The sequence below is a fragment of the Mytilus californianus genome, unplaced genomic scaffold, assembly GCF_021869535.1.
Source record: "Mytilus californianus isolate M0D057914Y unplaced genomic scaffold, xbMytCali1.0.p SCAF_8, whole genome shotgun sequence".
In the NCBI taxonomy this organism is placed as follows: domain Eukaryota; kingdom Metazoa; phylum Mollusca; class Bivalvia; order Mytilida; family Mytilidae; genus Mytilus; species Mytilus californianus.
This window is the reverse complement of record NW_026262734.1, coordinates 45,236,433-45,260,887: the sequence shown is the minus strand read 5'-3', so window position 1 is coordinate 45,260,887 and position 24,455 is coordinate 45,236,433. Positions and strand designations below refer to the sequence as shown.

General features: G+C 32.7%; 1 protein-coding gene across 4 annotated transcripts in view; it reads right to left on the bottom strand.

The window, feature by feature from the left end:
- Window positions 1-9,635: 9,635 nt before the first annotated feature.
- Window positions 9,636-24,455, bottom strand: part of LOC127712709 (thiamine biosynthesis multifunctional protein ThiED-like) — a 33,107-nt gene continuing 18,287 nt past the window's right edge. For 2 of the 4 annotated variants that reach the window (XM_052219309.1, XM_052219310.1), the window contains exons 3-5: window positions 12,123-12,249; window positions 11,246-11,438; window positions 9,636-9,916 (exon numbers count right to left, since the gene is read on the bottom strand). In XM_052219309.1, the coding sequence (XP_052075269.1) occupies window positions 9,728-9,916; window positions 11,246-11,438; window positions 12,123-12,249 (509 nt within the window). In that variant the 3' untranslated portion in view covers window positions 9,636-9,727. Of the gene's footprint in view, window positions 9,917-11,245; window positions 11,439-12,122; window positions 12,250-14,075; window positions 14,305-24,455 lie in introns of all 4 variants that reach the window. The other 2 variants (XM_052219308.1, XM_052219307.1) reach the window with 2 other exon arrangements.

Below are 24,455 nucleotides of genomic sequence, written 5' to 3'. Positions count from 1 at the left end.
ATATTTCGCTATTAGCAGTCAGTTTTATTTAATGTCGTCAAAATAAGCTCAAAACATCGTTAATTCATAATTGGCTTGCAAGTCAATAATTCTACTCATTTAAAGACGTAATCATTCGAAATTCAATTGAACATTAGCAAGAGTTGGGTCACGCATGTGTAAAGCATGTTCAGTTATTAAAAAGATAAGAATGTCAACATTGGAAAGTGAAACTAGGGAGCTACGGGGAAGATTCATTTTGTTGACTGATTCTTATTCAGGTAAAACGATGATTTACATATTTTTAAATCATTGACATGAAATCAAACAGACCTAGAAAAAACCGACGTTATACGATTGCTCGTGTCTGTCGGTGTACATGTATTAGATACACCTTGAGGGCGTAAGCTCGAATGGGTGTGTCAGATTTACACCAAGATATTATTGTCAATGCAAAATGATAGTTTACAATAATTTAGAATGGTGTCTTTCAGCGATTTGATCATATGTTATTGAAAAGCATGATAAATGCAGGGTATCCAATTTCAGTTAACGATATCTTGGTGAAGTTATTTATGTTAATGCTTATATCGAATCAAATGACAATCGGCATCCTTTGGAGGTCATCTTGATGGTTACTGAAATTGCGTTTATTGCTGTTCCATTATAATGAGTCCATGAATTGCAAACTGCTCCAAAATGTGAATGGAAAATAGAAATATGGTCACACTTGGTCTTCGTCCGACAGGCAGTAAAATCCTTGCCAAAGTTGGGCGTCCGTTTGGCTGTGCGGGATGCATACAAACGCAGCCAAGCCCGGTCAAAAAAGGGAACTTTAAATCCGATGCCTCGTGTGTAGAAAGTGCCACACTATGTACGTTTAGAACCCTTGCAACAATTCCTTAAGGGGTCCGTAGGTGACCTGTTGCACGGCTATATTGCTGTCCCTACCCAATATACCCTCATTTTCCAGTGGCAGTCCGAATGTCTGAAGAGATCAAGTTAGCAATAAATACAATAGGTAGGTACTATAAGAGGGATCGTCCAGGATGTCCTGGACGATCCCTCTTATAGTACCTACCTATTGTATTTATTGCTAACTTGATCTCTTCCTAAACATGCATGAAATATTTTCCACTGGAAGTTTAGCAACCAACAATCAATCAATCAATCATTGTAAATTGTTTCTGTGGGAGTTTTTATAATTTGAATATGTTCCAGAACATATGGGTATTTGGACCATACGCGTATGGTAATGACCATATGCTTATATACTCATATGGTCCAACCATACGCGTATGGTCCGGGTATTTAAGGCGATAAACGTTGAAAATATAACCCTTCAAGGTGTCACGAATGAAGTGTTTTTAAAATGAAATTTTGACTTATTTAATCATATTTTAATTTATTGTTATATAAATAATGAAGTAAAGTGAATTTTACTTACAAATTAAAATTATAATAAATGTATTTTTACATGGTCATTATCAAAATACTTACGAAACGAAATATGTCGACTTCGAAATATATCTTCAAGACATATCTAAATGAATCGTTAAACAAGAAGCCAACATTACTATTTAACTCACAGGCTCTTGGGGGCATTATACCTTCTTTTTTATATTTATTTTTTTTATTTTGGTGTGTTATTTTGTTTTTAGTAAATTCAAATTTCTTAAATATTTCATTTTTTGTTAGTAATTTAATGTGTTCTAGCTCGCTCCTATTCATTCGATCCTACAATAATAATAGATGATACGTGCTGTCCTTCTATTCTTATGTGGAAACTAAGTTTGAGGGACAGCATGAATTTCATACTGTTATTGTAAGATCGTATAAATAGGAACAAGAAAATAACAATTAAGTGAAAACAAGTTAAAATTAGAAGAAATTAAAAAAAAAAAAAACAATCTAAACACCGGAAAGGAAGATTCATGTCCTAAACGCCAGAGGTCATTCGTCACAACTCGGCCGATTCCGAACCTTCATAGAAGGAGAGTAGCGGATTCACCCTAGGATTGCCGATTGCGCCAGAGGTTTCACTTACATATGAAAAGGTTGACATGATTAATGCGCATTAAATTGACTTTAGCGAAGATATCAAGACAATATGTCAATGATAAAGGATTTCAGTTAGAATGTCAAAGATACAGGATTTAATGTATGCTGATTTTGGTTTGGAGAGCGAGATGTGCGTTCCTGCGAAGGAAGTAAGAATCCATTAGAGAAACACCTATATGGTCTAAATGCTCATTTGTCCGGCATGTTTATAACCAAATGAGTATTTACTCATATGGTCCGACCATACGCGTATGATCGGACCATATGAGTATACGCAGATGGTCATGACCATACGCGTATGGTTCAAATACTCATATGGTCCGGAAAAGATCTGCGCTTTAGTACGTTATAAATCAAACATGAGAACTGTTGTCAATTCGGGAAACACGAATTTGACAGCTAACGCCCTTTCAAACAGATTATACAATATACCCAATAAAACTTATCTAAGTCAAACTTAAATTCTGGAACTGTTAAAAATAGTTATTAAGTCAGTTTCTATTTATTACCTTTATTTTTCTGTTCCTAATCGATTGATGAGATTAAACATCGGTAAACTACTGTCGCTTTAATTGATCAAAACAATGGGCAATATGCCAAAATATTAAAAATCTTAATGACTGTTTTTTTACCTGAACCAATGTCAAATGCTCTCCACAGTCTATACCATATACAAAGTTGTATAATTGAGAAATGGCAGGACTGTTACTTTTCTTCACAGAAACGTTCAAAACGATGTCGTTTGTTTGTCCATTCAATTGCCTAAATACAAAATAAAATAAGGAAAATAGTTACAAACGTTGGTTTTATATAGTTTGTTTTTTAGAACAAAAATTTCATGCTTCAGTATATGAGGCAGTATTTTCAGAATATGGTTGTTTTTGGTGGTGTTTCGGGTATTGACTTATTCACATCAACCTATGGTACAACTGATATAGCACTAACTTTACTTTCCTATAATTATTACATTTATTAAGTTGTATGGTGAATAAATTATTGTAATTTCCAAGTAAAATAATTACTAACAATTCAGTAAAGTAAAATAGATCATAATTTCACGTGCAATTCAGTTTTATTGAAACACACGATCTTGTCCTGTTTTAAAGTTACAAAACTATCTAGGCTTGCTAACGCAGACAATATAAAGTCATGTAAAGATACAAAACTAGAACATAACGTTTTAGATTTTAAAAATGACTGTATAAATGTGCATTGTGCAAAAAAAGTTTAAGATGTATCCAGTGCCTCTACAATGAAGATTTTAGATTTTAATTGCAAAGGGGGACGAAAGATACCAGAGGGACAGTCAAACTCATAGATCGAAAACAAACTTACAACGCCATAGCCAAAAATAAAAAGACAAACATCGTGTTGCTTATGCAAACATATATTGACCTGTGGTCCACTATTTAAATAGTTAGAGAGACAAATTGATATATTTCTTCTTCAAGAACACTGGTTATATGACTGTCAACGCAATATCCTTCAAGAACTACATAATGATTTCACTGGAACGGTTAAAGCATTTGATTGATGGAAAAAGAATCTTGATAAACTTGCTACAACCTTACCAATTGGAAATTAGAGAATACAATGTATTGAGTTGTCTAAAAAACAATATATATAATTGTATATATATATGTATCTTCCCTTTAAATCTGCGGATAATCATCTAAATAACATTTACGAATTTATTGACCAACTACATGAAATCATGGAGGTTTATAATGCCACTCACAAGATTATTATTTGGGAGATTTTTCAATTAAAATATTTTTAATAAAAATAATTCTAATAGAAAAAAGTATATACTTAACTTTATGTCTGATCACAACAATTTGACAACCACAGAAGTAGGAATAACCTATGCACATGCAAGCGGCAACTCATCTCCAGATATAGATTACATACTCTTTCATGAAAAATGTAGAGACTGTATAATACAGCTAAAGTAGAACCCCAGTGTAGACAGTTACTATATGATTTGCATAATTAACGTAATGCCTTTATTATCTAGTCTCGATAACAGGCAGTAGAAAAAAATCTAATTTCTAAAAATAAAACTTCATATAAGTAGCTTGCATGGGCACACACGGTCGTAGAATCATTTAATTTTGTATTCAAAGAACGTATAAGTCCTTACCGCCGAACGATTTTAATAATTTAAATATATTCGGGAGTGTATTCATTGTAGTGGTGGTGGAAACTTTTATAGATACATATATATATATAAATATATATATATATATATATATATATATATACAAGTCTAAATTGAAAACGACGTTCAAACCTATCATTGCGTTGGATAAAAACCGCAATTTTTATACGTGTGCATGCAAAACAAATTTCTTGGTAGAGGGGTCTAAATACAGCACAAACAACATTTTCCAATAAACCAAAAGAGTGAAAAAGTATATTTCAACAAAACGCATTTGACTAACAGGTCGAACAACTGATGTTCTTAAACCCTGCTGACTGCCATTGGCGATTGCCAAATAAACGGATCACAAGATGTAACAAAATGGATCTTTAAAAATTAATAATCTAATACCAAACAGAAAACAATAAACTTGCGGAAAAGATGGTATACCGCAAACAAAAGGTGCAAAGGTTTTTGTACACCATATCCGGATTTCGACAATTAATGTCTCTTCAGTGATGTTAGGGATCGAAACAGTATTTGGAAGGCCATAAAATTTACCTCAATTTAGGATAGACTCTTGAATTTTAAAGAGTCGAAATAGGATGAACGGATCATATAAACCCGAAGGAAAATATAATACAAGCCCAAACGAAAAAATATAAACAAGTCATATATACATGTATATATATCAAGTGGTGATAGCCGTATAACATATTGATATTGTGTATTTACATTATCCGCCGAGTGTTTGGGGGTGTGCCATGTTTTGAAAAAAATCGTTTACAGATTACAGATAGTTGAAAAGAGGAAAAGAAATATAAAGGTTCATAGAAAACAATATCAATAAATTTAGTTGGCTGTTGAGCCTGGTATGCCAGCTAGCTTATTTTGTTGCTCTACAATACTATTAACAGATAAAATAAGCTAATATGTCTTAAATTTTAAACAAATTAATGTTATTCAGAATGAGCTTTGTATACAGTTAAAAAAGCAATTAAAACTGTTAAACGTGTTATATGACTAATAGACATTTGCAGAAACTAGGTCTATACCTAGGATTATACTTAGACTGACGATTACAGTTGACGAAAGACAAGGGGTAATCTCAAAATTTAAAAAAAGCAACAATAGAGATACACAGTCTAGCCAAATGATTTTTTTTGGGGTTATGTATATAAATCTTTTCGACGACACACTAATGCAGCGCAAATGGTCATGACAGATTTGAATCGCTGTATTGGATGTCACCTAAAAATCCTCATAATTTTATATTTTTTTAATTCTCCGATGGCGTGTTCAACGTTTATTCTATGGTTTGTTATAAGTCTATTTAATTGTCTTCACTTCCTCTACATATTCTGGGGTTTTTCGAACAATCTGTTGTCTTACATGTATGACGTGTCAATATTGTATGTCTGTTTGGATATATTTTATCGCCCACCAAAAACAGCAGAGAACCATACGCGTTTCCCGAAAAACACAGTACATCTTTTTATGTTATAATTCCAAAATTGTGTCTTACCTTAATTTAGTATAGAAAAATAAAAAAAAAATCGTTAAGAGGGTACTCTACAAACGGTGTACTTGAAAATCACGGGAAATGGTATAAGCAAGTTACACAATTTAAATATTAAACCCGCCGCAGGGCAGTGCTTTTGAAATATTAATGTCCTTCGTTTTCACAATTACATCTTTGTATCCGCAACTGCTCCCTAACCGAATTAAATAGTGTGATTTTTTCAACAATTTCTTCTCGTCTGACATACCTTTGCACCTTTAATCCCTTTTAATCAACGGTTTGATTTTGCAGATAAAATTTGTGTGACCGTCATAAGTGCACCATATCGTACAATTTCAGGAAAACTGTACCTGTCTCGGATCATGAGTTACTGATCTTGCTTCGAGCAGTCCAGCCCCACCTATGTTCATGGTAGAGTGTTATCGACACCGTGAAAAAAAAACTCGTCCATACTCAAATGACTCCCAAGATCTCTATAAAAGCAAACAACTCAGAATCCGGTAGTCATTTTTTACCTGCGTCGCTGAAGGCGAAAGCAGGTCTAGTAACCGCTCGACCCTGTCTGTCCGTCCATCCGTGCGTCCATCCGTGCGTCCATCCGTCCGTTCATCAGTGCGAAAGACCTTTGGTAGAAAACTTTCCTCAAAATATTTTTTCTTGGTTTCTATTGAAGGGAATGATTTTATATTTAGTCTGTAGCTTAATAATTACGAGTTGCAGCGTGTAAGCTATTTTTACATCTGTCGTGCAGCCAATCTCCGGCGCAAAGTTCTTATCCGTTCCGTTCCATACTACGTAACACTACACAAATATTAAGTGTAGTATGGCGGAGCATGTACGGAACGGATATGAACTCTGCGCCGGAAATTGCCGTGCAGCTACTTCCTGTTTGCAGATAGTTTGAAATTTGATAATTTTCACTGCACAAGAAAAATTTCGTTGCTTGTATTAAAAGGTATGATTTCATATTTGGTCTGCAGCTTCATAATGATAAGAAGTAGCATGTATGCAATTTTTACATCAACCATGCAGCCGCTACATGTTTTCCAGTAGTTTAAAATTTTACAATACTCATTGTAAAATGAGAATTCTCGTCAAATTTTTCTTGCCTTCAATGAACGGGAATGATCAGGTATGCTTCAGTAAACCTCCAACGTCAATAAATAACATTCAGCGACGCAGGGACAGACCCGGTATTTAATTTGAAAAGATAGATTGTAAAATTCCAACTATTTTAGTACACCTATTTTACATTCCAACAGAGTCTGACGAATAGTTTAAATTATATATTCAACACAAAGATGTTCATTGATAGTAGTGTTTTTTTTTCGTATATTTTTGATTTTTTTTAAACCAAAAAAGTGGACAAAAGTATTTGACCAATTCAATAAAAAAATAAAAAATAATAAAAATATACCGAACGGCAAGTTTAATGCCATGAAGAATAAACAGTTCTTAAACACCCACCCGCTGTATCCCCTCATTCTCTTTTAAAAAATGGAAAAAGTATGTCTTAGCATAGAAATTTAACATTGTAAACATGCTCCTGAATTGATCGCCCAGTTCTTAACACCAAGTCTTGCTGAAAATAATTTTGAAATGTCTTGACCTAGCCAACGTCAATTGCGATTTTTTTTTCTTCATGTCGCGTGTACAATTTATTAAATTGTGTTTTTTCCATTCTATCATACGCCGTACATTTACAGCATGTTCAACCTGGGTAACACCATGTGCAATAATTAATGAGTAAACATTACTACTTATATTTCTTTAAAATCCCCGTTGTTCAGATGTATGAAATTATCATACGAGTTAGACTTTTTTTTAGAACGACGGTTTATAATTACACTTTGAGACGACCCAAGATATAAATGCTACCTGTAAGTGTAATCGTTATCCTAATCGTAGGTGTATGACAGTTTCCGCAAATGTCTATTTACATGACTTTTAGTTTACCCTTGTTTACCTCTGTTGCATCTTCAAAAAAATGATGTTGAACACTAATATACAGTATTTGTCTTTGTAAAGTGTCTGCTTGATTCTATATCTCTTTTCAAATCTCGAATGTTGTATCGTCAGTTGAAGATTCATTTTGTGATCTTACTATGTTATCTCTCAAAAGTTCTACCTCTCCAGGACATACAGTGAATAATATGCACACATGCCGTGGGTTCACTGGCATCTCACAGGGGTTAAACTTTTACAGGAATTTCTTCTGGTACTTAGGCCTAAGAAGAAATTCAGTACTTTCATTTTAGAAAGCTTAAACACTGATGCCTCTTATACATGGCTGTCTTGACTGTACTAATGAGTAGACAGTGCATCAATTGTCTCCTACTGTACAGACTGAAATTATATTCATGTGAACAGAAGATATTAATAAATTACAAAAGTAAAACAAAAAATATTTATCTGAAAGAACATATCATGGCAAACCATAGGAGCATAATTGAACTGATGCCATACAACTTTCTCTCTGAAAAAAAACGGATTTTGGATAGCCAATTATCCGGATACCTATGCTGAGGTAATTTCTCAAATCCAACGAGAATTCTCAAGAGGATATGAAGGCAAAGATCGAGGTACTCAAGATTATCAACAGAGTAGGAAACAACAATAATGCAGGAAGATTGGATACTTGGTTGGAAATGCCCCAAAGAAATGGTTAAGAGAACACAAAAGGAGGAAGTTGAGCAAGAACCAACAATCCCTAAACGAGACCAACTATTTATGAGGGATTGGCTTTACAACAACTTACGTTAGGATTAAGAGACTCAACTTCCATATTCAAACTGGATCTTGGTGTATCAATCAACCTGAAAGACAATGTCCTGAATGATCACAAGATTCGGCAGCTTTGATTAGAAGAATGACTGCACTTGTAAATGTAAAATACATTGGTGTGCATTCCTTCTCTACCACGATAGACGGGGAGTTGAGGTCAGTCATAACAGCAGGAGTGGCTAGAAAAATTTATCACCGAGAAGTATATTGCAGGCATCAAAACTGATGAATTATTTCTAGGAAAACAACAACCAACAACCAGTCCAAATCCATTATCGCCTTCAACATCAGGAATATTGTTAGAGGATGACAGCGAGGAGAATGAGGAACAAGAAGAAAATAAGAAAGTAACCAATCCGGAGAAAAATAAGAAGACAGACATTGAAGGACAGAGATATTGCTTTTTCGAGTGTTGATCAATTTTAAAAGAAGTATGCCGTTATAATATATATTCAAATAAGTAAATAAGTAAATACCAGGCCAAACGTTACAACAAAATGAAATTTACAACATTTTCAGCAATTTTTCATCTTTGGCAATAGTTTAAAAGTTCCTTTCTTTCTTTCTTTCTCACGCCTGACTCGCGTTTCGTCTACTAAAGTCTCATTGGTGACGCTCCAATAAAACAAGTTAAAAGGCAAAATAAAGTACGAAGTTAAGGAATATTGAGGACCCAAAATTACCAAAGGTTTTGTTAAATACAGTTAAGGCAATTTATTCCTGGTGTAGAAAATCTTTAGTATTTCGAAGAAATGAAAAGGAATTCACCATAAGTCTGTCACTCAAGTATATTATACATACACAAAGTACTACCTTTACTTATTTTTGCAAGCTTATGTGCAAATAATGTTTTGTTAATGTGAAGCGGAAACAAACAACCCTTTGTACAAACCAGGAAAACTGACACTTAATGAAAGTAATCTAATTTTAACATGTGATGTTTGATATAAATTCATAACAAACAATGTTTTTATATTGACAATTACATAGTTAAAAACATAGGAATGTGAAAAAGTTACTATTTTCCTTGACAACTATTGTACTTTTCTCGATGACATTATATTTTTTTCTTAACACTAATTATTTGTATATTAAACACCTTTTTAGCATTAACCACCCAACATATGCAATAAAAAGCAACGTATATTATACCCTAAAGTCTTTATTGTATAATTTGATTTGAAATTTCTTTGCATTCTTTTTCGTTACATAATGAGTAAAAACCCAGCTAAATGTCTTCATATCGGTACTGAACCAAAAAAGCCAGCTTCTCCATTCATGCATTTGGAATAGATACTCAGAGCTTTCTTTTCATCTATTTCCTGCTTTGAGAAAGCAGCATTCACACGGACCTCCAACTTCTTATATCCTTCAGAAGAAGGATTAAAATTTGAATTGACCCAGTCAGTGTATGCCCCAAAATCATCCTACAAATAAAAAGAAAGTATAAAATGTAATGCATGATTTTGATAATGTTTAAATGATATTTTGATAATATAGGAAACATTATCATGTGATACGACATTCCACATTAAATTGTTATAATGATAAAATTTAATAGTATATTTTATCGTAAGTAATAATTACAATGTAAACATAGAAAGCCTTTTTTTCTTTTCATAAGGCAGTATAATTCAATGTAAATTGGCGGATGTAGAAAAAAATAAAGAAAATCATTATTTAATGACATAACTATGTACGCGTACATCGATAGTGTATGATAGAAACAATGGAAGCGATTTTTAAGAGCAGTAAATGGGGAAAAACCCATTAAAATTCAAGTATGCATTTTCAATTCGATAACTCTGAAAGGAGGAAAATAAATTATTCCAATATAAGATAATTTCTGGATGCATAATATTATACACATGAAGCAATAGGACATCATCAAATTATTGAAGAAAAGATTTTTCAATCAGCCCTTATGATACTTTAACACTATTTATAGCAACAAGATCAAGGAGCAAAGTCATGTCTATTGTTATAAAAAAGTCTCTACTATGTCAAAGATGAATTTTGTTTTTTACCTAAAAAGGGTTTTAGTATAAACAAATTTGCAAAGTGTTATTTTCAAATTGACTATATATCAACTTTAAAGCAACCAATATCGGCTATTTATACCGTTTATCACAATCTGTTTAAAATAATAAGAATCTTTCTGCGTCTTTTCTTCTTTCAAAAAACTTATTTTCGATAAAGAAATATTCCAGACTATCGCATTATAATTGATACTTATTTCATACATATAATATAATAATTGATTTGTATGATGTTTTCTCTAGAAGTTTCTTTTCGGTGGATTAAATTTTCTAGATATAAACTTAAGCACCAAAGAATGACAGAGAGTTCACGTATACGTTAAAATATGTCATATGAATAAAAGGAGATGTAGGGTATACGCGAATCAGTTTATTTAAGGTGGTACCCAACACCTTGACTAAAATTAATTTGGCTCGTTTAATTTTCATAAAATTTTGACATAATGTTTACTTTGACCCTTTGACAAAAATATAAAAACTTCAAAGAATTTGAACCAACCACTTTATCAGAAAAATTTCGTTGGTTATATAGCAGTTTGACAAACACTAATTTTGATCATTGAGAAGCGTAATATTTCCTTAACAAAACAACGTGATTAAAACGTTTAGCTGATTTTTACAGAGTTATCTCCCTGTAGTGTTAGGTACCACCTTAATATAGAAATAAAAATGAAAAAGTAAACTGTAAATTTAATAGTAGGAATACACTTTACATACCTTTGCTGCAGTCAGTTGTTGTCCAAGCCATGGCCACAAACGTGCACATGGAATCAATGCCACTAACATGTAATATGCATCATCCTTAGATGCCACATCCGCCACAGTATCAACATATTCTTGACATTCTTTTCCCAAGTAGATGGCCTCTCCATCTCTTATATGCCATTTGTCAAATAAATCTTCGTAATAGCTGTAATAAAAGCGATTTTAAAGGAAGCTTGCCATGCCACTAAGAATATGACAAGTTGCAGTATAAACAAGTAAACATGGATATGAAAATAATAGAATTTTCGTGAATTTAAAATTGAGTGGGATACCTTAAAACTTAACAAATGTTTGCATTTTTTAAAACATTAAATAAAAGCCATCACCTGTACTAAGTGAAATGAGACCTTTTGCTCTAAAATTAGGTAACAAATTTACATGAGCAACACGACGGGTGCCACTTGTTGAGACCACCCCGGTATTTGATTAGGTTCGTCTTGCTCAGTCTTTTGTTTTCTGTGTTGTGTTTTGTGTACTGTTGTTTGTCTTTTGGTCGTGTTTCTTATTTGGCCATGGCGTTTTCAGTTTGTTTTCGACTTAAGAGTGTGAATATCCCTTCGTTATCTTTCATTTCTCTCTTTTACAAAGTAATGAGATACGAAAGGGCAATTTAAAGTTTATTTGTATTTGGCTCAAAACAGGACAGAAATGTTTGACAAAGTCCTGTGTTCAACCTGTTTTTAAGCATCGTGAAAATATTATATTTAAAAAAAATATATATTATATATAAAATAATTGTTCCATATTTGCTTAAAAAATCAGACTAATAGCAAAGTAATAATTTTTTATGAAAAGTTAAAGCTAAAGTTAAGCATAAATATAATAATACCTTTTGTAATCACTCGATTCATGTTCTAAAAATATTTTTAATGGACTCATTTCTGCTCGTTTCGCAGCCACTGAAAGAGATTCGTGTGCTTTTAGGCAATAAACTGCATCTTGCACCATGTAAGCCCCTAAAAAGAAATTACACTTAAAACAAAAGAAGAAAACAAAACATTGACAATTGTAAATTCCCATGACAAAGACCACAACTTTCAGTTATAAGAGGGCATTTCATGAAGATATACACAAAATGTTTATGTCATAGAGTATTCGAATCCCTAAAACCTAAAATATGTATAAACCTGCATATACTCGTTTTCTATGTTTGTTTGCTTTTTTTTTCAATACATCTTTCTATTTAGCATTGTTGTTCTAGATTCGTTTTGTTCTTATTATGTCATTTTTGTGTAGGATTATTGCGCATAATATACTCATTTGGGATATATCTTGTGCAAGGCATTGAGGTCTCCTGTCAACAGGATTTTGGTACGCCAGACACGCGTTACGTCTATATAAGACTCATTAGTTACGCTCGAATTAAACTCAGACGTAAGGCCAAATCGAATGAAATAATGAAGAGCAATAAAAACCGAAATTCTGAAAAAGGTGTGAAAAAAACTATCAAGGCAATATATGCCTGGAGTAGAGAAACCTTAATGTTTCCGATAGTTCAACATCTTATAAACAGTAAATTTACAGAAAATTATCATTATTTCATGTCAACACAAAAGTACTGATTGCTATGCTGATGATACCCCGTGACTAAACATCTACCACCAGTGACATCGTCCCAGTAGTTGCTAAAACTGTTCAAAGATGCCCGGTTTATAATTTTTGGAACGCCAGACACTTCGGTCTACATAAAAAAATCAGTTATCTAATATTAAAACTGCAAAAAGCATTGATTTATGATTTATATTTCCTGAAAATCCATCATAGCAAAATCAGCAATAAAATTACGATACGTGTTGCTTGCATACGTATACGTGATAGCTGGAAATTTTGTATATGTCCAGTGTGCAGATTTTACCATTTATGATTGAACAGCAAATCAGGCAAAATTTGATGTCCGTATACAACTTTGGTCTCAACCTGCAAAATCCTGCTAATTTCAGTGAGGAATGCTAGGTAAATTTCAGGAAAAAAGAATTTAATTCAGTGAATCAGAACATTGTCTTCACTCATACTTACCATAAAATTTCAAAATATTTTTGTTAGCATATGCATAACCAGAATTTCCCCTCTTATTGGTCAAATATGTTATTTTGTTAAATAACAAAGAACGAACAACATTCGATGTGTTTCTTTTTTAGTGCTCTTCTAGTTCTATCTGTCATGTTGCGCATGGCAAGTGAAGGTCAGTAATAAGTCAGATTCGGTGATAACATGAACGACAAATAGAGGACGGGATTGTAGTAACGACAGTAAGAACATACCCATGAGTATCTCTGAAATAGATATCCAATTACTATCCAATAATGCTGACGTTCGTTAAACTTTCTTAGAGATGACCCTGTACGTTACCAAAAGTAAACATTGGTGCAATAGCTTCCTTAAAAAAGGCTTATACTAGATATGAACACAGACGTTTATTTGCATGATCTATTACAAATATGAAAAGAAATATCCCTTTTTTGTATTAGATTACTGCGAATTAAATAATTTCCCGAGAACAAGCCGGTGTCCTCCTGCACGTAAACCCTTGCAAAGTGAACTGTCCCATTGAACAAATACAGTAGCCATTTTCACTACGTAACCTTAGATCTAAAAAGTTGTTTTATTTGTACGTCATAAAAAGGCATAATTAACTTATGATATGTTTAAGTTCCAAGATTTTGTGAGAATGGTACCCACTCCATATTGTTATTACATCACATGTCAGGAAATACACCGTGCGTTACTCGAATTAAATATACATAACACTCTAAAAATTTCCTGCGCCAGAGGTTTACCTTACCAAAAGATGTTGGATGTAGCATTCCATCTTTAACACCTTGAACAAAGTTGGTGTTTAATGCTTTCATCCTTGTGTCTTTAGTTTCTGTCCACAACCATTCACAGAAATCGTAATCATTACATGGTTTGTCGGAAAGTGTACATTGTAGAAGTTTACCGACAGCACCGTCACTGACACACCTTGGACTGGCTTTCCACATGACTTAGCACAATAGCGTTGATCGGCGAAACTGAATGGATTGTGGAAAATATACAATTAGACGATGTATAACTCAGATATTTTGATATTAGAATGGTAAAAACCAAAAACTACATATTCAATATGTTAACGCTCCATTTTTTTTTTCTAAACACTTAAACATGTTAAAGTGTTGAGGCAATCGGTAATAAATAGACTACGGAACTTTCTAAACCTCATTAAGTAATCCAAAATTGTATCAATTCTCCATATGAATCAATACTGTTTATTTTTTTCAAAGATTGTTAGAAAATTGGCATACCAGTTTAAAAAAATCATATGTGTCAATTGCCTAGTATTTTTAAGATTTAAACAATTCTCTTAAAAATGTGGAAAAAAAAGTTTGAAATTCCTTTAAAAATTACAAAATCACAAAACGGCACTCCAAACTTACATAAGTTGTACAGATTCAAAGAGAAATTACATATCATCAACATTATGCTCTGTTGCACAGCCTTAATAAGAAATTTGTGCAAAAACTATAGGAATTTCCTTTATGTCATTTACCTGACAACATTTGTTTCATTTCGTAAATTTTCTTCAAAACACGGATGTGATTTGTTCTTCAATAAATTTGCATAATTGTTCTTTCAATCTAATATATTTATATTGATAATAATAATTTCATTCCACTTTCATCACAATATGTCAATAAGAATAGCAACTGATTTCGGATAAACATTTTCGCAAACAATACGTTAGAAAATAGTATAATGAATATGCGCTAAAAAATACAACATGAAATTGACATGAAGTTCGGGATCGATTTCCCGACGAAATGTATGAGAAATATCAGGTAAATTTAGTGCATGTTTTTTCAGAAAAATGTAGAATTAGAATAACAATTTTTGATGATCAAACAAAGCACTCGATCGCCTCCTCCACCTCCCCCACACACAAGTATTTATCCCTCATTCGTTATTACTATATATATATAAAAATATTAATTTTCGCGAACCATTTAGGTCACGGAAATTCCATTTTTTGCCATCAGTAAGGCGAGTTGTACAAATGATGTGAATACACAGAACCCCGATCCAATTCATCTTTTGCTAAAAATATTTATCGTTTTCTGTTTTATATCTCCTAACATCATTCCATTTTTCTCTAATTTCGATTAAAATATGCCAAAACCTGCAGTAAAAATAGATGTATGCCCCAAATAAACATTCCCCGATTGGTTGAAATACTATGGCGTCAAAGTAAAGCAACGAAAGCCTCGATGTAAAGCAACGCAAGCCTCGATGTAAAGCACACGCTTCCCAAGAGTAAGGAGAGTTGTACAAATAATGTGAATTCACAGACCCCCGATCCAATGTATCTTTTGCTAAAAGTGTTCATCATTTTCTGTTCTGTATTTACCAACAACATTCCATTTTTCTATAATCCCGATTTAAACATGTCGAAACCTGCAGTAAAAATAGATGTATGCCCCAAGTAAACATTCCCCGATTGGTTGAAAAGCTGTGGCCTCGATCTAAAGCAACGCAAGCACACGCAAAAATTTCCGTTGAAATGTTGAACTTCGACCCCGAGCCGATTCACATAGAGATTTTCTTGCGCTCAAATGTAATTCTAAGTGAAGTATACTGGTAAAGTAAAATTATGTTCTTTTACAGAAATATTTACACATTTTATTATTAATGTATTGTCATGCTTCTGCATATTTACGCTGAGCTTTAGTTAAATATAATTCTATACAAATTTTGTTACGTCAAGCATTAAGAGTAAGAATATATTTCGCGCCAAAACCAGAAAATAATCTGTGTCACCAAATAAGTTTATCAGCATCTTTCTGAAATTTTCCAACAGAAAATAGCGTTAATTATAGAGAAATTTTGGTGAGTATTACTTATTAATGTTAAGGTTCTCCAGAGGTGGTTCTCTACACCTTCTTGGCGGTCAATTTAATCCCATTTATCAATTATCCCCGATGGCGATGACATCCAGTCGATATTGTGTCATGAGTGAAAATCTTATCTATTTGATGAAATAACTTCTTCATTAACTGTACAATGTAATATTTTTGTAGTTTTTGATAACCGTGTACATTCCCATTGCATGTCCGCAAGATAAATGGGTTATGCATTTGTGAATTGTGTAAGTACAGTTAATATTGTGTGATAAAAATTTGTGACGGTCAGTGCGTGATCACGTGACATTATTATTTGTAAACAAACGGGCTCCCCATGTAACACGTGTCGGAACTATCCATATAAGGTGCAATCAATCTTTTATTTCACTATTTGATGATATTTTTGTGTCTGTTTGTAGATTTTGCAGATCAGATAATCGACAGATGTCATAGTGTAGTTTCATAGGTAAAAAAGTATCATGATCGTTCCTGTTCAGTAGTTGTGAATTTTTTTTTATAGAATTAGAAGGTAATTCTACATTAGTCATTATTTGAATTAAGTCTGAAAAAAATGACTCAACTCTCTGTGTAATTTTCCCCAATTTTTGAAACATGCATAATTTAAAGAGCATTTGCTTCCCTTGAACCCTCCCCCCCTTACAAATTGCCCAAAACTCATACTCATAGTCCGAGATTACTCTGGTGTTCAACATCTGTTTTTGCGATTCCGGCATTTTAACTCTTTATTTTCAAATTGAACACACTCGGCCATTCAGCTTATTTGCATCATAAATGAACGAGGTGTTAGATTATGTTTTCCTATTGAATAAGGGTCATTTTCATAAATCAGCTCTCATACATGTAATGCATTGTAAATTACTTTTCTGTTGGTCATGTCACAATCTTTTAAAGTTAAAGTAAAAATGCCAGTATTGATGTGTCGATGTGAAAACTGTCCAAATATGAGAAAAAAGCGGGTGGCAGGTCGATTAAACTTACTTTAATGAAGAGAAAAATGAACTAATTGAGCTCGATTTATATAGATTATGTTTTCCTATGGAATATGGGTCATTTGTATAAATCAGTTTCCATAATGTTGGTCATGTGACATTCTTATAAAGTGAAAGTTAAAATGAGGGTGGTAATGGGGGTACCTTCATGACGAATAACGGTAAAAAATCCTGCCAAATGACGTTAACGGTAATTTTTGGTGCATGACAATAAAATACTTTCTTCAAGACGATAAAAAAATAGACAGATTTTGACGAAACACGTTAATTTTTCCCAAAAAATAATGGTAACGATAATTATTTGAGACCTCTGACGAATCACGATAAGGATAAGTTGACGAATCACGGTAAAATGTTAACCAATTTGATGCTAACGGTAACCGAAAATGACTGTTTGACGCCTGACGGTAAAAGGCATTCATACCATCTAAAATGACAGTATTGATGGGTCAATGTGAAAACTGTCCAAATATGAGAAGATAACGGGTGGCAGGTTGATCAAACTTACTTAAATAAAGAGAAAAATGAATAAATTGAGGCTTGATTTATATGAATCCAGTCGCCTCCACTTCGGACAGGCAAATATCATCTATCTGATATGGGACCAGCTGAAGTCCCACTGCCCTAGCTTGTGTCGCAAAACAGTCGTTGGAGGTTAGAGTAATCTCCGACTACAAAACTCAATTCCAATGACAAAAATGCCCTAATCTTAAATTGAAAGCATTGGAAAAGTAAACTGTAAACTATAATTTTGACAATGACCACAATTTGTTTTAGTTCAATGTACATGTAATAATATGCGGGATAATACATGAACTTAATACTGCCTCAAGGTTATACAGGTTTGTCAATGTAAAAATAAAATAATTTGTTTGCTAACTTAGGGAGCTACCATTTGATTTTTTAGGGGGGTCTAGGATGAAATTTGAAAAAAAGGCAGGATGAGACAATATGAAAAAAAAGGCAGGATGACAATTTATGTAAACAAGTCGGGATAAACTAATAGAAAAAAAGGCAGGACAAAAAAGAGTGAAAAATAAAAAGGCAGGACAGATAACATCTCGAACTAAAAAAAAATGCAGGAAAATTTTTTTTCATCCTAGCCCCCCCCCCCCTTTTTCCCCCATAAAAATGGAAAGGAAGCTCCCTTATAGTGTTTCCTTCAGAGGGTGTTGGCCTGGAATGGTACCCTGCAGTTTTCATACGCCTGTTCATGAGAAATATTATGGTATGCCTTTGTCCGTCTGTCTGCCCTGATCTGTCTGTTTCTAGCATGTTGTTCACTAACTCAGTAATATTTTCACCAATTTGCATGAAACTCTGGTGAATTGATTATATCTACTGACGTGAGCTCCCTTTTAGATTTTTAGGAATTTTATAATATACATTTTCAAAATGTGAGGTTTTATTCATTAAAAAAGGGGGATTTTCGTGTTAACGCCCATTAACTCTAAAAATGCTTTGTTCACCAACTCTTCAACGCTTTCACCAATTTGCATGAAACTGTTGTGAATTGATTATTTTATAAATTTTAGGTTTCCCGTTTCAGAGTTATATGGGATTGTATTTATGTATTGATGTGAGCTCCCTTTAGATTGTTTTGGAATTTTAGAATTTACATTATCCAGTTACAATGTAAGGGGTTTTGTTCATTCAAAAAGGGGGATTTCCATGTTTTCGGACATTAACTGGAAAATGCTTTAAGCAGTTGTTATTTGTCATGAAACTTTGGTTAATTGTTTATATATATCTATTGATGCAAGCTCCCTTTCAATTTAATAAATTGTGGAATTTTATTCGTGAAAAAGGATGGCTTTCCCAGTTTGTAGATTAAATTAAAAAGTTTGTACATGCACTTCTCTGGCATGTTTCAGTAAATGTGTAAATTATAACTGACATAACTAACTTTGACAATGACCACATATTTTTAAGTTCAATGTACATGAAATATACAAGGTAATGCATGTATACTAGATACTGCTGCAAGGTTATACAGGGTTGTCAATGAAAAAGACCCTGTCATTTTTATACGCCTGTTTACGGGACGTACTATGGTATACCGTTGTCCGTCGTCAACATGCCGGACATTAACTCAAAACCGCTTTAACCAATTTGCATAATACTTTGGTGAATTGTTTATATCTATTGACATGAGCTCCCTTTCGTTTTTTATAAATTTCAGATTTTACGTTTCTGAGTTATGGGGTTTTATTCATTAAAAAAAGGGGGATTTTCCAGTTTTCAGACAATATAAGCTTTCACCAACTTGCAAGAAATTGTGGTGAATTGTTTATATCTATTGACATAGTTCCCTTTCGATTTTTATATATTTTAGATTTTACATTTCTGAGTTGCAGGGTTTTATTCATGAAAAAAGGGGGGATTTTCCAGTTTCGGACAAAAATCAAAAATGCTTTCAGCAGTTTGTATGAAACTTTGGTGAATTGTTTATATCTATATAGATGTGAGCTCCGTTTAAAATTTTATAAATTGTACATTTTACATTTCTGAGTTGTGGGGTTTTATTCATTGAAAAAAGGGGGATTTTCCAGTTTTCAGACAATAAAAGCTTTCACCAACTTGCAAGAAATTGTGGTGAATTGTTTATATCTATTGACATAATTCCCTTTCGATTTTTATATATTTTAGATTTTACATTTCTGAGTTGCATAGTTCCCTTTCGATTTTTATATATTTTAGATTTTACATTTCTGAGTTGCAGGGTTTTATTCATGAAAAAAGGGGGGATTTTCCAGTTTCGGACAAAAATCAAAAATGCTTTCAGCAGTTTGTATGAAACTTTGGTGAATTGTTTATATCTATATTGATGTAAGCTCCGTTTAAAATTTTATAAATTGTACATTTTACATTTCTGAGTTATGGGGTTTTATTCATTAAAAAAGGGGTGATTTTCCAGTTTTCGGACAATAGCTCAAAAATGCTGTCAGCAATTCTCATGAAACTTAAGTGAATATCTATTGATGCAAGCTCCCTTTACAGTTTCATAAATTTCTAATATGACTGGGAATTAATTGAACTTTATTTGTTTATAGTCTGACGACAGATTTACTAAGTATTGCGCAACAGCACAGTGTATTGCACAACAGCAAGAAATCTTTAATTTCATCACGTTCTAATGAAGTAACAAGCTTATTTTGCCGAAAGTTAGAATGATTTGATCTACAATTGAGTAACAAGTACCAGAAGTGATAAAAAAAATTGTCTTTATGAAAATAACATGCAACCAACTTTAAAATCAATGCTTTAACCTCCTAAAGAAAATAAATTGTTTACGTCTTTGAATTTCTTTACTTTCAAATGAAAAATTGCTGTTTCATCGACTTGGTAAATGTTGAATATTGCAGATGACGAAAGCGACTGAAAGTGAGTATCGTAAACAACAGGGCAACTAGATTTCGCTTTTGAAGGTCGGTCAAAGCGAAGTGGCGACAGGGAAAGCGACTTTGTCGCCCCAGTAGCATGGTAACGTGAGCCCTGCACAATGCGTATTACTTTAAAACACAGTCCTGTAATATTTTTTATTCTACTTTGAATATTGCCTGCTTATTTCAGCAACTATTCTTACAAAACAATCCTCTATTTATCCTAGGTGTTGCACTCAGTATTGTTGATTATATTTATATGTATATGTAGTAAAGTGAATGCAACCCCCTTTTTGAAGGTAAGTAACAGTTAACAAACTTTATCACTTAACAGTAGTTTAGAATGGTTTAAAAAAAGATCTAATAGACGTTACATGCATTATCCCTTCCTCTCAAAAAGTTTGCATGTGTTTTAAAGTGGTTATTTAGCAATGTAATTTTTTCCCTCAGTATTAACATTAATTTGGAAGTAAGTTAAAGGATTTCAGTTAACCAAATAATTTGGAAGTAAGTTAAAGGATTTCAGTTAACCAAAATTATTTTACGCCTAATTTATATAAACAAATCCCACGTCGATATATAACATGTACAACAATCAAACATCAACCCACGCCAAACTGGATGTAATTGAAAGACATCTAGAGGTCAATATACAGTCTCGACCAAAAGACAAAATGAGGAAAAATATAGCGAATTTTTGAGAATTATTATTGCATGTATCTTTGCAATATTTAAAATGCATAGTTTAAAATCTTTTGAGTTTTAGGTTCCACCTACCATTTTAGAAAACTGGGATTTCATTGCAGCTAGTCTATTAGATAACATTTTATAGTTTTGAATGTTTCTTCATCAGTTAACTAAAATTAGGTGGAGGTATGTTCTTATTTCTGACAGAGGGGTACTCAACCTATATCAATTTGTGCATGAAGGGATTGATAGTTGCTAGATACTGAATAATTTTACCACAAATTTGTGAACGTTTTAACCGATGCATATACTTAAAATATGTTAATAAAGTTCATGTCTTTTTCAGGACTTCTGATCCAACCATGTAGTATGGCATGTTTGTGAGATATGGTTTTGGCCAGTACATGTAGGATGTTCATGAAGGACCTGTAGTACAAAGTATATCACTGGATTGAGCTCATTGTCTAAGTGTATTATTAAAGTGCTTTGCTTTGAGCTCAGTTCATTGTTATGCAATTCATTCTTTGTGAAATAAAGATTTGACAGACAACTCTCATGTACAAGGAATTGTCAAAGTAGTATCCATTCTATGAACAATGTAAGTAATAGGGAGATAAAAGCATTTTATTTAGATTTTTTGTCCATTAGCCAAACTAAAAAAAAGAAGCACAAATTCACCAAACAATGCTACTGGCGCTACTAGCAATATGATGCTAGGTTCTTTTGTTACATTTTATTATGCCCCAGCCGTATCATAGGGGGCATTAAGTTTTACCCTTGTCCGTCTGTACGTACGTACGTCCCAAAATTGGTTTCCGTTCTCTAACTTTAGTTTGCCTCAACCAAATGTTATGAAACTTATACACAATGCTTATTACCACAAAACACAGATCAAGTTTGAATTTTGGTGGCGTCACTTTTACCGTTCTAGAGTTATGCCCCTTTACAAATGGAAAATTGCTGAATTTATCATTTCCATTCTCTAACTTTAGTTTGCCTCAACCAAATGTTATGAAACTTATACACAATGCTTATTACCACAAAACACAGATCCAGTATGAATTTTGGTTTTGTAACTTTTACCGTTCTAGAGTTATGCCCCTTTACAAATGGAAAAATTGCTGAATTTTTCGTTTCTGTTTTCTAACTTAAGTTTGCCTCAACCAACTGTTATGAAACTTATACACAATGCTTATTACCACAAAACACAGATCAAGTATGAATTTTGGTGGCGTCACTTTAACCATTCTAGAGTTATGCCCCTTAAGAAATGGAAAAATTTCAAAATTTTTATTTTCTTCTAAATATCAAGTAATTTTTTAATTGGAGTTATCTTCCTTTGTCCATGATTATAGTTGAATCAGCTACATTCAATGCTTTATACAATGCAATGTTTAATTTTGACTTCCACTGATAAAACACAAATCAAGTTGAATTTGGGTAGTGTCACTTTAATCATTATTGAGTTATGCCCCTTTATAAATTGAAAGATTGCAAAATTTTTAGTTTCCATTCTGTAACTTAAGTTTGCCCCAACCAAACATTATGAAACCTATACACAATATTCATTACCACAAAACTAAGATCAAGTACAAATTTTTTGTTTCCGTTTTCTAACTTTAGTTTGCCTCAATCAAATGTTATGAAACTTATACACAATGCTTATTACTACATAATACAGATTAAGTACGAAATTTGGTGGCAACACTTTTACCATTCTTGAGTTATGTCCCTTTATAAACATAAAAATTGCTGAATTTTTCGTTTCCGTTCTCTAACTTCCAAATGTTATAAAACTTATACACAACCGTTCTAGAGTTATAATTATTTATTGCGTGTTTACAAATAGAAATTGCTGAATTTTTAGTTTCTGTTCTCTACTTAAGTTAGCCTCAACCAAATGTTATGAGACTTGCACACAATGCTTATTACCACAAAACTAGGATCAAGTTCAAATTTAGGTAGCGTCACTTTTACCACTTCAGTTATGTCCCTTTATAACTATATGATATGCAAGTGGGGGCATCATCTGTGTCCACATGTGGACACTATCCACATTTATTTTTTTTTTTACATCTGTACTGCCTACTGGTGACTCAGTTCTGAGTGTAAATGGTCATTCAGTATGTTAAGAAAAAGATCAGAATTTATAAGGCCTATCTGGCCTAATCGATTTCTAAAATATATTTCATTGTACATGTTCAACATTTATCATTCATTTGTTTATTTCTTAATTTGTGTGAATTAACAGTAAATGTTAGTTACTACACTTTCATACCATAACAAAACTGCCTTACTGTATTGGTATCACTTATATTTGTATCCATATAACAAAAAAACTGAAAAGAGAATACTTTTGCAATAGCTTTTTCATATTGAATACTAAAACTTTTTAGATATTTAGACATATTAAGTAGATGTTCATAATACCCACTTGACATTTTATCATATGACTTCTGTAGTTAGTTATGAGTCTTTGAAGCATGCTCACAAAGGTTCTTTTGTTGATATCATTTTCATACTGGTCAAAACTTTTTTTTTGCTTTGACCAGCTTTGGAGGAGATATTTTCAAAGAATTAATAAAAAATAACACAGAAATTCACTTTCTAGCTCATCTAGCCCCAATCATCATGTCAGGCATTGTCATTACTGAAAAACATTAAATGTCTTCTAAACTGAGAAACAATTTCCACATTTAACCGAAATCTTTTACTTATGATACTGACAATCCCCCACAAAGTAATATAAATAGAACCATACAAATAGTAAGCAAATACATGTTCTCAGATACCATCTCCCATATAAAAAAAAATCACATTAAGAAAAAAATGAACCAATTGTGTGTTCCTCTCCTAGCTACAAAATGTATCCAAAATCAAAGATGTGGAACATATATATTCTATCATAATCATTTAGTAATTAATGCAATTAGTATCTGTTGAACATGAAAAACTAAATATTACACAAACAACACCCCTAATGCTCATGTTGGTTGTCATTGTGCAACACAGTTAATACATAGAAAACATAAAACATAGAACTCCTTTTGTCATATAAAACACTGTCAAACATCCAATCATACTGTCCACACTGATCTGTGTCCACACTTGTTATATAATAAATATAAATTGTACTATATCCATTAACATTTCATATTTTAAATGTTTAACTGAATACTTAGTACATGTACCTCTAACACACTAAATA